The following is a 16,778-nucleotide window of genomic DNA, read 5'->3' as shown; positions in this document are numbered from 1 at the left end:
CATATCGCTCTCCATTTCTACCCATACCGCTCTCCTTCTACATATCGCTCTCCATTTCTCAATTTCTACCCATACCTCTCTCTCTATTTCTCCATTCTACCCATACCTCTCTCCATACCGCTCTCTCTACATATCACTCTCCATTTCTACCCATACCGCTCTCTGTACATATCGCTCTCTATTTCTCACTCTCTACATATCGCTCTCCATTTCTACCCATACCGCTCTCTCTCTATTTCTCCATTCTACCCATACCTCTCTCCATTTCTACCAATACCTCTCTCTCTCGCTCTCTCTACATATCGCTCTCTATTTCTCCATTTCTACCCATACCGCTCTCTCTCTATTTCTCCATTCTACCCATACCTCTCTCCATTTCTACCAATACCTCTCTCTCTCGCTCTCTCTACATATCGCTCTCTATTTCTCCATTTCTACCCATACCTCTCTCCATACCGCTCTCTCTACATATCACTCTCCATTTCTACCCATACCGCTCTCTGTACATATCGCTCTCTATTTCTCACTCTACATATCGCTCTCCATTTCTACCCATACCGCTCTCTCTCTATTTCTCCATTCTACCCATACCTCTCCATTTCTACCAATACCTCTCTCTCTCTCTCGCTCTCTCTACCTAGCGCTCTCTATTTCTCCATTTCTACCCATACCTCTCTCTACCCTGCTCTCTCTCACTACCTCTAATGCCCTCCAACTCATTTGTTTCTTCTTGCCTAACTCGGGCGTTAAAATGCCTATTTACTCTGTTGCATCTTACTGCGCAATCCACTGTCTCACCAGCCCAGCAACTTCGAAACTTGATCTCCACTATAAAAAGCATTTAGACATTATATCACATTTCTTTTAGACTAACATTTAGTTTTCAAGAGTGGAGATTTGTATAAACCTTGCTGTCTGTCTCTCCAACATTTGCAAAATTGCTTCAATATTCAAATTCGACCCCCTGTCGTCCCATAGTAATGAACATGTCAGAAGTCGGGACTAGACAGACAGGCAGCGTTTCTCAGCCAGATTAAATCATGATTCAGCTGGTATCATTTTTATGAATATATACAAAAAAATGTCAATAGAAAAAAGGTCAAACAAAATGAAGTGCATCTAGTTGGCAGTCTTCCCAGTTTGAATTGATTACGTTAGCTGTGTTGTTGGCTAGCTCCTCTGAACAACAGTGTCCTGACAAGGGAGCACATTTACTATGCCAGGCAAAATTGCGCCTCATTAGCTTATTGTTATGGATGTATCCAAATAAATGTCACTAGAAAACAGCTTAAACAAATGCAAATGCAGCTAGTGTTGTTATTCTGGCTGCACTTTGACGTGTAAGTTAGCCGTAGTTGGCTAGCTAGCAAGCAAGGGATAAGAACGTTGGTAGCCAGTATGGCAGATAAATACAGAACGACTGGGTCGCGTCTCTAGCAACCCTACATTTGTGTTGGGACTATATCTTGTGGAAGGATGAAATAGTATGAATAAATTAATCAAAATAAACGTCAATGAAAATGCCAAGAATTGTTTTTAATATGTTGGTAACCCGTTGTATAAAAGTGATAATGCCCGAGAAGCCGGTGTTTGGCACAGGCCTAACACCCATGCCAATATATCCTCCAAACACCGGCTTCTCGGGAATTATCACTTAATTATTCCCTGCCCCACACTCTTTCACCTTCTCTCACCACCCACCTCTTTCTCTGAACAGCAGTGAGATGACATACCTCAGTCAGATGCTTATTCAAACACCTCAACTCCAGGGCTGACACAATTACTGTGTAACCGACGGTTCTGGATGAAGACCGTCATGACAATAAAATAACAAACAGCTGACTGAAGATGTGTTGGTCGGGTATTCGTGCGGTTGAGTCCGTTGCTGCGATAACATGGCCTCTTAAAAACAGTGATTTACAGATTCGCAGTGACGTGGTGAGCAAGAAAATACCCTCCCTGTTTTTTGTATTAATTTTAATCCTACCCTGTGATGTCAGAGATCATTTTTGGGGGACCTTTCATATATTTTTAACCACAGAAACAAACTGTTTTCACATATGTAGACACTGGTTTGGTGCTGGAGATGATGCATATGAAGTAGTAACTCTCCTATTTCCCCCGGACAAACACACCCACCCTTCCCGTCAGTGTGTGGTACCTTAGGTCTCTTCCAGGTGATGGTTCCTATGCGGTTGGTCTTGTAGAACAGAGACTGGTCCGTAGCCGGAAACACAGAGTCTTCAAACAGGACTCGACGCTGCTGGCACTCCCTACGCAGGGAGGAATAGCCCTGGCTTTCATATGGCACCACCATCACCCTGCAGGAACACACACACACACACGGCAGCGAAACACTGATTCTCATACGGCACAATCATTCTCCTGGAACACACAGGTTACACACAAACATGTCCAAACAGTGTAAAAAAAAATATAAAAAAATAATGGCATACATTTTCGGGATGGAAAACACTTCTAGCGGAAACTTGAACAACTAAAACCAGAAAAAGTACGTAGAAATTATAATGCACCTATAACGTTATATTTTAAAATAAGAGACAACTAACAAATCACCTAAAGAAAATCTTGAAAACCAGGGAGAATTCAAAAATCCCGAAATAATGATTTTAGGAGTATTGACTTCGTTATTGTTTGAACAGAAGAACACTGCATTAGTCATAGAAAATGCATAGAATTGCAGGAAATTAGCTTTAAAACTGCAACATTTTCTCTCAGTTCCATGGAGAAATGTGTAGAATGATAGCCAATTTCCTATCTCACCCGCAGGGTGATTACCAACTCAAGTCCTGTTATAAATCAAGTTGAGAAGATTCAGATCTCCGTCTCCAATATTCACCAAAGGAATGTCCTTTGTTTCAAGATACTTTTTCCCACCGAAACTCTAACACGTTCAAAAGCAAATACTGGAATAATATTTCTAACATAGAAGGTGGGGAATGGTCAGAGGCGATCTATAGAACACTAATGTCATTTTGTTTGTTATTTTGTGATGTCATTAAAAATCTTATAAAGGAAATACTGTAACTTGGAAAGAATACCCACTATATGCGTTGTCCATGTAATATGAAAAATGACTTTATTTTTGTTAAGAGGGGGGTGATTTTAGGAGCCATAAGAGATAGTTGTTTTACATTAACTTTGCACAGTGACAAGTCACACCCCTGAGTGAGGTCAGAGAGCGTGTCAGCCTGACAGAACCGCCCTTTCGTACCAACTGTATAAAATTATGGGTTAACTTCTTGTTGACAGGGGGCAGTATTTTCACGTCCGGATGAAATGCATGCCCAAATTCAACTGCCTGCTACTCATCCCCAGAAGATAAGATATGCATATTATTAGCAGATTTGGATAGAAAACACTCTGAAGTTTCTAAAACTGTTTGAATCATGTCTGTGAGTATAACAGAACTTATGTAGCAGGCGAAACCCATAGGAAAACCCATTCAGTTTTTTTTTTTTTTTTGGGGGGTCACTCTTTTCAATGAAATTTCATCGGGAATCCAGATTTCTAAGGGACCTTCTTGCAGTTCCTACCGCTTCCAGTGGATGTCACCAGTCTTTAGAAATTGGTTGCGGTTTTTCCCTTTGTGTAATGAAGAAGTAGCCCTGTTCAAAACGAGGGTTACTTCAAGTGTACTGTTTGTTAGAGGCGCATGACCAGAAAAGTAGCGTCAGTTTGTTTTCTTCCTGTATTGAACACAGATCATCCCGTCTTCAATTTGATAGATTATTTACTTTAAAAAAGGGCGGGGGGGGGAGAAATAAAATAATAAATAAAATAAGTTGTATTACAAAAGTAGTTTGAAATGTTTTGGCAAAGTTTACAGGTAACTTTTGAGATATTTTGTAGTCACGTTGCGCAAGTTGGAACCAGTGTTTTTCTGGATCAAACGCGCCAAATAAATTGACATTTTGGATATATATCAAATGGAATTAATCGAACAAAAGGACCATTTGTGATGTCTATGGGACATATTGGAGTGCCAACAGAAGAAGTTCGTCTAAGGTAAGGCATGATTTATATTTTTATTTCTGGGTTTTGTGTCGCGCCTGCAGGGTTGAAATATGTTCTCTCTCTTTTGTTTACGAAGGTGCTATCCTCAGATAATAGCATTGTTTGCTTTCGCCGAAAAGCCTTTTTGAAATCTGACATGTTGACTGGATTCACAACACGTGTAGCTTTAATTTGGTATCTTACATGTGTGATTGCATGAAAGTTTGATTTTTATAGTAATTTATTTGAATTTGGCGCTCTGCATTTTCCCTGACTTTTGGCTAGAGAGGTTAACCTTTCTGGCACAGGCGTTCTGCTAGCGACCCACCTCGACAACATCAGGTGAAATTGCAGAGTGCCAAATTCAAAATACAGAAATAGTCATAATAAACATTCATAAAAAATACAAGTGTTATACAGCGGCTTAAAGATTAACTTCTTGTTAATCCAGCCACTTTGTCAGATTTCAAAAAGGATTTACGGCGAAAGCATATCATGCGATTATCTGAGGACAGCATCCCACTTACAAAAGCATAAACATTTTACAACCAAGTAAAGCAATTACAAAAGTCAGAAAAAGCGATAAAATTAATCACTTACCTTTGAAGATCTTCATATGGTTGCAGTCACAAGAGTCCCAGCTACAAAATAAATGGTTGTTTTGTTCGATAAAGTCCCTCTTTATATCCCAAAGTTTTGTTGGCGCGTTTTGTTCAGTAAACCACTGGCTCAAAGGCAGTCAAAACATGCAGACAAATACATCCTAATAGTACCGGTAAAGTTTGTCGAAACATGTCAAACGATGTTTATAATTAATCCTCAGGTTGTCAATTGTCTAAATAATCAATAATATTTCAACCGGACAATAGAGTATGCAATAGAAAGGAAAAACAATGAAGGGCGCGCACTCGGTCACGTGCGCAAACCAGCACTGCATGATTCTACAGTCCACTGAGAGAAAAGGGTCTCATTCTTCTTCATTTTTCAGAAAACAAGCCTGAAACAATGTCTAAAGACAGTTGACGTCTAGTGGAAGCCAAAGGAACTGCAATCTGGGTCCTAACCCATTAGATACTCTATAGGCATTCAATTGAAAATACCCACATCAAAAAAATCCCACCTCCTGGATGGATTTTCCTCAGGTTGCCATATCAGTTGTTATACTCACAGACATTATTTTAAAAGTTTTGGAAACTTTAGAGTGTTTTCTATCCTAATCTACCAATTATATACACTGCTCAAAAAAATTAAGGGAACTCTAAAATAACACATCCTAGATCTGAATGAATGAAATATTTTTATTAAATACTTTTTTCTTTACATAGTTGAATGTGCTGACAACAAAATCACACAAAAATTATCAATGGAAATCAAATGTATCAACCCATAGAGGTCTGGATTTGGAGTCACACTCAAAATTAAAGTGGAAAACCACACTACAGGCTGATCCAACTTTGATGTAATGTCCTTAAAACAAGTCAAAATGAGGTACAGTAGTGTGTGTGTGTGTGTGTGTGTGTGGCCTCCACGTGCCTGTATGACCTCCCTACAGCGCCTGGGCATGCTCCTGATGAGGTGGCGGATTGTCTCCTGAGGGATCTCCTCCCAGACCTGGACTAAAGCATCCAACTCCTGGACAGTCTGTGGTGCAACGTGGCGTTGGTGGATGGAGCGAGGCAGCAGAACGTTGCAGGCAGCAGAACGTTCTCCACAGCGTCTCCAGACTGTCACATGTGCTCAGTGTGAACCTGCTTTCATCTGTAAAGAGCACAGGGCGCCAGTGGCGAATTTGCCAATCTTGGTGTTCTCTGGCAAATGCCAAATGTCCTGCATGGTGTTGGGCTGTAAGCACAACCCCCACCTTGGACATCGGGCCCTCATACCACCCTCATGGAGTCTGTTCCTGACCGTTTGAGCAGACACATGCACATTTGTGTTCTGCTGGAGGTCATTTTGCAGGGCTCCTCCTGCTCCTCCTTGCACAAAGGTAGAGGTAGCGGTCCTGCTGCTGAGTTGTTGCCCTCCTACGGCCTCCTCCACGTCTCCTGATGTACTGGCCTGTCTCCTGGTAGCGCCTCCATGCTCTGGACACTACACTGACAGACACAGCAAACCTTCTTGCCACAGCTCGCATTGATGTTCCATCCTGGATGAGCTGCACTACCTGAGCCACTTGTGAGGGTGGTAGACTCCGTCTCATGCTACCACTAGAGTGAAAGCACCGCCAGCATTCAAAAGTGACCAAAACATCAGCCAGGAAGCATAGGAACTGAGAAGTGGTCTGTAGTCACCACCTGCAGAACCACTCCTTTATTGGGGGTGTCTTGCTAATTGCCTATAATTTCCACCTGTTGTCTATTCCATTTGCACAACAGCATGTGAAATGTATTGTCAATCAGTGTTGCTTCTTAAGTGGACAGTTTGATTTCACAGAAGTGTGATTGACTTGGAGTTACATTGTGTTGTTTAAGTGTTCCCTTTATTTTTTTGAGCAGTGTATTTACTTTGGGCACGCTTTTCATCCAGACGTCGAAATACTGCCCCCAAGCAATAAGAAGTTAAAGAACCGCTCTCATGGTGCCCCAGATCCCAATGAGTTAATTGTTACATTATTAATTTGGTAACAATTAAACAGTTAGGTAATTAGATAAATAACAGGATAGTCCCTTTTTGATCAAGAAACCCTGGTATCGGTAGCACAGGAGGTTGGTGGACGGGCTCATGGTAATGGCTGGAGCAGAATAGTATCAAATACATCAAACACATGTTTTTGATGGTTTTGCTCCGGCAATTATTATGAGCCGTTCTCCCCTCAGCAGCCACCAGTGAGGAGGGGAAAGGAGAAGGGAGTGGTCGGTTCGCAACAGCTAGAAGTACTAACTACACTGAACAAAAATACCTTAGCTTTAAGGCTACATTTTTGTGGTGGGGAGTCTATGAGATTTATGCCAAGAGGGCAAACAAGAGAAGGGGGTTTGTGTGTGCGCGTGTGAGTGAGACAGAGTCCCATTATCTACATTGTACACTGACTCCTCCCATTGAAAGTAGAGCAAAATAAGCACAGTTGTTAAAGGATATCCTCTTATTCAACACACACAGCACACACCATGAGTCACACCATAACAACATAATTCTCCAATCATGTGACACATCCAGTCAAGAGACACTCCTAGTCTACCCATGGATCACTGGGAGTAACCCGATCCACCTCTAATGTTAGATCAGAGGTTCCCAGACCTTTTAGCAGTGTGCTTAGCATAGAGTCTGTCTGCTAAACACACACAAACTGCTACAGTTCACTGGTCTGACAGTCAACAGGACTCTCTGGTAGTCATGGAGATGCTTATTGGACAAAGTCAGGCAGTCTGTAATCATGTTAGTGTTTGACAAGCCTGTTAGAGACAGAACACATACTACACAATGCAGACAAACACTATGCACACTAGTACACACACAGGGTTTACCATAGACCTCTCCTGGAGAAGAGAGGAGGGGAAAGGAGAAGGATGAAGGGAGTGGTCAGTTCGCAACAGCTAGCAGTACTAACTACACTGAACAAAAATAAACAGAACATGTAAAGTGTTAGTCCCATGTTTCATGAGCTAAAATAAAAATATATTTTTTTTTTAAATCATAGAAATGTTCCACAAGCACAAAAAGCTTTTTCTCTCAAATTTGGGTCACAAATGTGTTTACATCCCTGTTAGTGAGCATTTCTCCTTTGCCAAGATAATCCATCCACCTGACAGGTGTAGCATATCAAGAAGCTGATTAAACAGCATGATCATTACACAGGTGCACCTTGTGGGACAATAAAAGGCCACTCTAAAATGTGCAGTTTTGTCACACAACACAATGCCACAGGCGTCTCAAGTTGAGGGAGAGTACAATTGGCATGCTGACTGCAAGAATGTCCACCAGAGCTGTTGCCAGATACAGTGCCTTGCGAAAGTATTCGGCCCCCTTGAACTTTGCGACCTTTTGCCACATTTCAGGCTTCAAACATGAAGATATAAAACTGTATTTTTTTGTGAAGAATCAACAACAAGTGGGACACAATCATGAAGTGGAACGACATTTATTGGATATTTCAAACTTTTTTAACAAATCAAAAACTGAAAAATTGGGCGTGCAAAATTATTCAGCCCCTTTACTTTCAGTGCAGCAAACTCTCTCCAGAAGTTCAGTGAGGATCTCTGAATGATCCAATGTTGACCTAAATGACTAATGATGATAAATACAATCCACCTGTGTGTAATCAAGTCTCCGTATAAATGCACCTGCACTGTGATAGTCTCAGAGGTCCGTTAAAAGCGCAGAGAGCATCATGAAGAACAAGGAACACACCAGGCAGGTCCGAGATACTGTTGTGAAGAAGTTTAAAGCCGGATTTGGATACAAAAAGATTTCCCAAGCTTTAAACATCCCAAGGAGCACTGTGCAAGCGATAATATTGAAATGGAAGGAGTATCAGACCATTGCAAATCTACCAAGACCTGGCCATCCCTCTAAACTTTCAGCTCATACAAGGAGAAGACTGATCAGAGATGCAGCCAAGAGGCCCATGATCACTCTGGATGAACTGCAGAGATCTACAGCTGAGGTGGGAGACTCTGTCCATAGGACAACAATCAGTCGTATATTGCACAAATCTGGCCTTTATGGAAGAGTGGCAAGAAGAAAGCCATTTCTTAAAGATATCCATAAAAAGTGTTGTTTAAAATTTACCACAAGCCACCTGGGAGACACACCAAACATGTGGAAGAAGGTGCTCTGGTCAGATGAAACCAAAATTGAACTTTTTGGCAACAATGCAAAACGTTATGTTTGGTGTAAAAGCAACACAGCTCATCACCCTGAACACACCATCCCCACTGTCAAACATGGTGGTGGCAGCATCATGGTTTGGGCCTGCTTTTCTTCAGCAGGGACAGGGAAGATGGTTAAAATTGATGGGAAGATGGATGGAGCCAAATACAGGACCATTCTGGAAGAAAACCTGATGGAGTCTGCAAAAGACCTGAGACTGGGACGGAGATTTGTCTTCCAACAAGACAATGATCCAAAACATAAAGCAAAATCTACAATGGAATGGTTCAAAAATAAACATATCCAGGTGTTAGAATGGCCAAGTCAAAGTCCAGACCTGAATCCAATCGAGAATCTGTCGAAAGAACTGAAAACTACTGTTCACAAATGCTCTCCATCCAACCTCACTGAGCTCGAGCTGTTTTGCAAGGAGGAATGGGAAAAAATTTCAGGCTCTCGATGTGCAAAACTGATAGAGACATACCCCAAGCGACTTACAGCTGTAATCGCAGCAAAAGGTGGCACTACAAAGTATTAACTTAAGGGGGCTGAATAATTTTGCACGCCCAATTTTTCAGTTTTTGATTTGTTAAAAAAAGTTTGAAATATCCAATAAATGTCGTTCCACTTCATGATTGTGTCCCACTTGTTGTTGATTCTTCACAAAAAAATACAGTTTTATATCTTTATGTTTGAAGCCTGAAATGTGGCAAAAGGTCGCAAAGTTCAAGGGGGCCGAATACTTTCGCAAGGCACTGTAATTGAATGTTAACTTCTCTACCATAAGTTGCCTCCAACATTGTTTTAGAAAATGTGGCTTTTTTAAAAATGTTTTTTATTTCACCTTTATTTAACCAGGTAGGCTAGTTGAGAACAAGTTCTCATTTACAACTGCGTCCTGGCCAAGATAAAGCAAAGCGATACAAACAACAATGAGTTACACATGGAATAAACAAACATACAGTCAATAATACAACAGAAAAAAAAGTATATATATACAGTGTGTGCAAATGAGGTAGGATAAGGGAGGTAAGGCAATACATAGGCCATGGTGGCGAAGTAATTACAATATAGCAATTAAACACTGGAATGGTAGATGTGCAGAAGATGAACGTGCAAGTAGAGATACTGGGGTGCAAAGGAGCAAGATAAATATGGGTGGGTGCTGCTATGGTGACCAGTGAGCGGAGATAAGGCAGGGCTTTACCTAGCAAAGACTTATAGATGACCTGGAGCCAGTGGGTTTGGCAACGGATATGAAGCGAGGGCCAGCCAACGAGAGCATATAGGTCGCAGTGGTCGGTAGAATATGGGGTTTTGGTGGTAAAATGGATGGCACTGTGATAGACTGCATCCAATTTGCTGAGTAGAGTGTTGGAGGCTATTTTGTAAATGACATCGCCAAAGTCAAGGATCGGTAGGATAGTCAGTTTTACGAGGGTATGTTCGGCAGCATGAGTGAAGAATGTTTTGTTTGCGAAATAGGAAGCCAATTCTAGATTTAATTTTGGATTGAATATGCTTAAATGCGAGTCTGGAAGGAGAGTTTACAGTCTAACCAGACACCTAGGTATTTATAGTTGTCCACATATTCTAAGTCAGAACCGTCCAGAGCAGTGATGCTGGACAGGCGGGCAGGTGCGGGCAGCGATCGGTTGAAGAGCATGCATTTAGTTTTACTTGCATTTAAGAGCAGTTGGAGGCCACGGAAGGAGAGTTGTATGGCATTGAAGCGCGTCTGGAGGTTAGCTAACACAGTGTCCAAAGATGGGCCAGAAATATACAGAATGGTGTCGTCTGTCTATAGGTGGATCAGAGAATCACCAGCAGCAAGAGCGACATCATTGATGTATATAGAGTGTATACAGAGGCAGTACGTCCAACTGGCATCACAACTGCAGACCACGTGTAACCATGCCAGACCAGGACTTCCACACCTGGCTTCATCATCTGTGGGATCGTCTGAGGGGTGTGGGTGCTGAGGAGTATTTCTGTCTGTCTTTTGCTTTTGTGGAGAAAACTAATTCTGATTGGCTGGGCCTGGCTCCCCAGTGGGTGCACCCCTGCCCTGGCATGTGAAATCCATAGATTAGGGCCTCATGAACGTATTTCAATTGACTGATTTCCTTAAATGAACTGTAACTCAGTAAAATCTTTGAAATTGTTGCATGTTGCATTTATATTTTGTTTGGTGTATACTACTACAGGAATACTGTATGCAGTTCAGTCAAGCACTGCTACTGGTTGGACTTAGTCTACTGGAGGTCTAGATGGAGCTGTCACGGTACTACCTATACCCATTTCTTCCTTACAAATCTGAGGGAGTAGGAACTAGGGAAGGGGACTACGGGTATGAATGGAACATGGCCAGCCTAGCTGTGGGTTATGTCTGGGAAGGGGACTATTGGGTACTGTCAAAATCACTACTACTACTACTACTCTCTGTCCCCTCCAAATCCATCTCTATCGCGCTCATTCTCTTAGTCCTTTTACGTACATTCTTCTTCCCGTTTGCGCCGCCTGTTTGTTTTCATTCTGTCTCACTGTCCGTCTCTTTCTTTCTCCATACTACCATTCGTTCTATCCCAAACTCATCATGTATCACTCTTTGCATCCATCTTTACCACTAGAAAGACCAACAGTAGCCTAATCATGAGCCACCTGTCTCAATCAATGAGAGAAGATTTTAAATAGACAAGATGGCAGCATACACATAGTTGGATTACATCACGGAGCAAAACATGTATGTATTTAATAACGGAGCATTTTCTAAAATTAAAACGAACCACCTGCAACTGGACTTAAACATTTTAGAAGATACATGTTTAGCTGAACCGAGAACGAAGATAGTATCACCAAGTTAAGTCTAAAATGCTCTGTGCCACGCCAAACCGTAGAGGCTAATGGAGCATCACATTAGCCCATTACAATCTGCTAGCTACTCTAACCACAACACCAACCCAATGTTAGCCGAGGCTGTGACTGGCACGATGTGTGGGTGTTCTTCAGGCTTAACACCGTAACAGACATGGCAGACTGAACTGGCAGAGACAAACTATACTACAACCGTGGCTTTAAGTCCTACATGACTCATCAGGCTTTAGAACTTCTGAGGAGAAGTGAGGTGGGGGGTGGAGAGAGAAAGAATGTCAGGATTCATAACAGACCTCCACAGCCTGGACCAAAGGTAGTAGCTCTGTTCAGTAAGTCTAAACACTACTGAAATTGTAAACACATTTTACAGATGCTGCAGCTGCTGGGAGGAAACTCTTACTAAAAAAGGATTGCGGTTTTGAACCTGCATTAGAAAGTGCCGTACCTGCAGTCCACTATGGTATTTTGGAAGCAGTAATTGCAGAACAACTGCAGTTATACTACAGTTATACAAAATTACTGAGGGAAAAAATCATTTATTTTGGATGCAGTTACACTGCACTCTGACTGCAATCATTTTTTTGTATTCTGCTCTCCAGCCACACACACACACACGGAGATAGTAGGCAATTTAACTGAAATGACGCGCGAAAACACGTGTTTTATACTTGCTGAACACAGTTGGTGGCCAAGTAAACTCCATGATGTACTGTACTTCACAATAACGGAGTTGCACAACGACTTGTGTGGGCGGACTGGAGTTCTGACATCACATAAAATCACGTTTTATTAAAAACAAAAACAAAAACATTTTAGGTTTACGCCCGAGCTCCAGTCCGCGCTCAACTCCGTTGATGTGAAGTAGGCCTACATCATGGAATATCATTTTACTTGGCTGACGGTTGATAAAATCGTATGCTCTAGAAAAGTTCAGATACGTTTACACACATTCAAAAGTATCCATATTTGCTGTAGGCTATGCTCGAGAAAAGTTGGAAGTATGTTCATCCATCGTCAAACCGACGGTCTGCTTTAATTAGCCTAGTTTACCTTGGAAGAGTTGACTCCCTCGATGACGTATTCGTTTCTGTCCTACTGGGGCTTCAGTCGGAGTGATCCCTTGTTCCCTCCCGGTGGCTGCTCTTCTGGTGCATGAGCTCCTCGGGACTCACTTGCTGTCTCTTTTATCTCTCTCTCTCTCACACACACACACAGGGGAGGGTGTCTTAACGGCTGGAGCTGAGCTCAAGCTACTCTGGTTCCCTGACTATGATGATCTGAAACATGTCTTTTATTTTAGTGCCGACTGGACCTACTGCTCCAGTGACATGATCAAGTTGACATCAAAGCTCTTAAATATTAACTGGAGCCAACTGTTTTTCATATAAAACATTTGAGAATAAATCTAGTCTATTTTTGCCTAGTCATTTAAAAAAAATGTGTGACGTTTATCTTACTTGGACCCCATTTCCGTTAGATTGTGGGCAAAACGCCTCACCTCACTCTTCATAAAGAATTTCCACTCCTAAAACAACTTCGCAAACCAATATATATATATATTTCAGAATCAGGTCTTAATTCGTTTCAAAACGCACAAATAAATATATAATGTTGGTGTACAATGTTTTCGAAGATGTATGCCTGCACTGTAGCATGCGTTTAGGCTGCGTTTACACAAGCAGCCCAATTCTGATCTTTTTACACTAACTGTCTGTTTGAACAAATCTAATTGAAGCCAGTATACAGCAGCCACTATGCAGCAGATCGGTCAATTTGCCATTCTGGAAACAATGTAAAACTTTCATCTAACCAGTACAGTTTGTTTGGAAACAACATGTTTTTCACGTCTGTGGTATTTACAGTACCGCCCTCTGGTGTCCATCGGGTGAAACGACAGCAGCGTAATGTACTGTGGAGTAGAGCCAGTGACCGAGGTGACGCTGTGTCATTAATGTTTAACCCCAAGGTACCGGAGTCACCGGACATATGAAAAGTCATGTGAGAAACTGCACTTTACACTATACTGAACTGAAGAAAGACAACATTCACATCCGACAACGGGGGAGATGGACATGAAACATCTAACTTGTTAATTTAATTTAAAACGGTTTGTTGTATAAGGAGATATACAGAACAAACTACACAGTAAGTCATAATGATATTGTGATGAGGATCATTGTATTATAATATTATTTTTCCCAGAAGACTATTACTTATTCACACAATGCGTTTCAATGAAGGACTATGCCAAGAGAAACTATATCAAATACTTGTTTGATTGGTTAATTGATTTATTGATTGCTTTATTATTTGTTGAATATAAAAACATGTTACTTGACATGGGTCCATATATGATGAGGTATTTGTGGCATTCTGAGAAACATTGTCCTTATTGTGTGTGTGTGTGTGTGTGTGTGTGTGTGTAGAGCTGTGGGAATGGGAAGAATTCTGGGGTCTCTGCTGACAGCAGCTCTGCTGATTGGCTCAGCCCTCTGTATGGGTGTGGTCAGTCTAACCCTAAGCCACACCTCTAGGGTCAGAGTTCACAAAGGGAGGAGCCTCACACTGACCTGCATGAACACAACACATGCAGGTGAGATAAAACACACACACAAAAGACTACCTTTGTGGAATGCCACGTACCCCTGTTATACTGGTGTGTGTGTGTAGGAGTGGTCCAGTACTGGCACACCCCTTTCGGTCGGGTCCAGAACAGCAGTCTTCATGCCAACCAGAAGGATGTGATTTCTATGGAACGAGATGGTAGCCTGCGGATCCACATTGCTTCTCCTCACCACAGCGGGCTGTATTACTGCCTCCTCCTGGCCGGAGGACAAACTACACTCACACCCTACCTGCTGTAAGCACTGTTGTAAGGCAGTCATGTTGTGTTAATACAGTAGTGCACTATATAATAGGGTGCAATTTGGGACTCATACATTCATTCAGTCTTTACCTCCCTCAGGACTGCCAGCAGTTCACAGGACCATGCTGTCGAACACAGGCGGGCGGTCAGGAGTATTCTGGGTGGTCATGCAGAGGAGAGGAATGTTGCCGTGGTTTCTGACGGTGTGTTTGCGGCAGCGGTGGCAGCATCAGTAGTGGTGACGTTCCTGGTGGGGTTCAGCTCTGGAGCTTTGAGCAGGACATTACTGGACAGGTGCATTGCTTTGTTTACCTATATTAAACATTTATTCAACTGTTAGTCAACATCTATTCCCCTTTATTTTACATTCGATGAAGATGAAGTTCAGTATCTTACAACTTCATGTTAGATGGGTCCTCACCCTGAAAGTAGAATATGGGCCAGGAGAAACTAAATCATGGTTAGTTGAAACTTGTAGTGGTTGTTTAAAGAAAACCGAACCATGGATTTGTTTCTCTTGGCCCATAGACTGCTTTCCGTGACAGTAGTATAGCTGTAAAACACTGAACTCCCCATTTAAACAGCATCAATATTAAATCCAGATATATTTTACCACAACTCCTCTCTAAGGTGTGTGAATTGGGTGCGTTCGCTAGGACAGGAACATTGTAACCATGGTGAAACAGTCAGCGTGGCATTCCGGAAGGATGTGGAACAAGAGGATGAGTATTACCCTGCCTCGATGACAAGCGTTACCATGGAGAATGTAAGCCCATCTCCACCAGCCAAACCTCAGAGAAGCTTCAGGGGCAAACATCATGAAGAGACTGCTTACCTGGAGGGCTGCTACCAGGGGAGAGGAGAGGAAGGGAGGGAGAGGGGAGGAGAAGAGGAGAGGGGAGGAGAGGAAGGGAGGGAGAGGGGAGGAGAAGAGGAGAGGGGAGGAGAGGAAGGGAGGGAGAGGGGAGGAGAGGAAGGGAGGGAGGTGGGAGGCAGCACAGATGGAAAAGAGAAGAGCAGGAGAGTGGGGGAGGAAGAAAGGAGTGACAGTGAGGAAGGGAGAGAGGGAAAGGAGGGGAGGAAGGAAAGTGACAGGGAGGAAGAAAGAAGAGAGAGTGAGGAAGGGAGGACAGAGTGTAAGGAGACAGAGAGTGATGGAAAGATTGAAGAGGGAGGATTTAGAGGTGATAGTAGCAGTGATTCAGAAGAAGGGTCTGTTGGGGTGAGAGAGGGGGGAGTGGAGAGGCAGGGGGAGGGATCAGCGGGAGAAGAGAGGTGTTCTCCTCCCCGGCCCGCCAGACAGAGCCGTGTGATTCGTCTGTACCAGTACGATGAGGAGGGGCATCGCTATAGTCACCTGCCAAACCCCGTCCCCATGGAACGTACTTCCCCTGCTCCCCAGGCCAAGCAGCGCTCGCTGTCCCTTACCAGGCTCAACACCATCATGGCTGCTGCCACCGCCAGCCCCATGGACCCACAGAACCCCCTGGGCCGAGACTCAGACCCCCAGGACTCAGACCCTGAGGAGAGGGACACAGCCAGTCCAGCCAGCCCATCCCAGGGCCAGGAGAGACCAGTCTTTCAACTGGAGATATGACATACAATATCTAGGCCTGTATTCATAAAGTGTCTTAGAGTACAGCTGCTGATAAATGATCCAGTCCTAACCTGTCCATATAATCTTAATCATTATGATATAAAAGGCAAAACTGGTTCAAGATCAGCCCTCCTAAACTTGATAGATGCAGCCCGAGCAGAAAGATCTGGGTCATGTTCAGTGACAGAGACAATGTACCAAAATGGTTTGAAACAGAAAACAAAAATGTGTTTCCTACTGGATAACTTTAACAGTTAGTGCCTCGCCATTTCACTCCATTGTGAAACATTTTCTCAATCACAAATTCTCACACACAAATTCCCAGACACACTTAAGATTTTGACTTGTCATCACATCCAGCAGATTCCATGATTGTTTTGTAAAAGCAATTGGAAATAAAACATTACAAGTAAATGTTCACTTTGGATGATTGTGTTGCTGACCTGTTGCAGCCTCTACAACCACTGTGATTATTATTATCTGGATGATTGTGTTGCTGACCTGTTGCAGCCTCTACAACCACTGTGATTATTATTATCTGGATGATTGTGTTGCTGACCTGTTGCAGCCTCTACAACCACTGTGATTATTATTATCTGGATGATTGTGTTGCTG

At 42.7% G+C, this 16,778-nt stretch overlaps 1 protein-coding gene across 1 annotated transcript in view; it reads right to left on the bottom strand.

Annotated features, from left to right (window-relative positions):
• Positions 1-13,046, bottom strand: part of LOC112266999 (calpain-5-like) — a 31,711-nt gene extending 18,665 nt beyond the window's left edge. The window contains exons 1-2 of the mRNA XM_042297343.1: positions 12,751-13,046; positions 2,162-2,321 (exon numbers count right to left, since the gene is read on the bottom strand). Of these exons, the coding sequence (XP_042153277.1) occupies positions 2,162-2,317 (156 nt within the window). The 5' untranslated portion in view covers positions 2,318-2,321; positions 12,751-13,046. The remainder of the gene's footprint in view (positions 1-2,161; positions 2,322-12,750) is intronic.
• Positions 13,047-16,778: the final 3,732 nt, after the last annotated feature.

This window comes from Oncorhynchus tshawytscha, linkage group LG14 (genome assembly GCF_018296145.1).
Source record: "Oncorhynchus tshawytscha isolate Ot180627B linkage group LG14, Otsh_v2.0, whole genome shotgun sequence".
Classification (NCBI taxonomy): domain Eukaryota; kingdom Metazoa; phylum Chordata; class Actinopteri; order Salmoniformes; family Salmonidae; genus Oncorhynchus; species Oncorhynchus tshawytscha.
The sequence above is the reverse complement of the archived record's forward strand: the minus strand, read 5'-3'. Positions and strand labels throughout refer to the sequence as shown.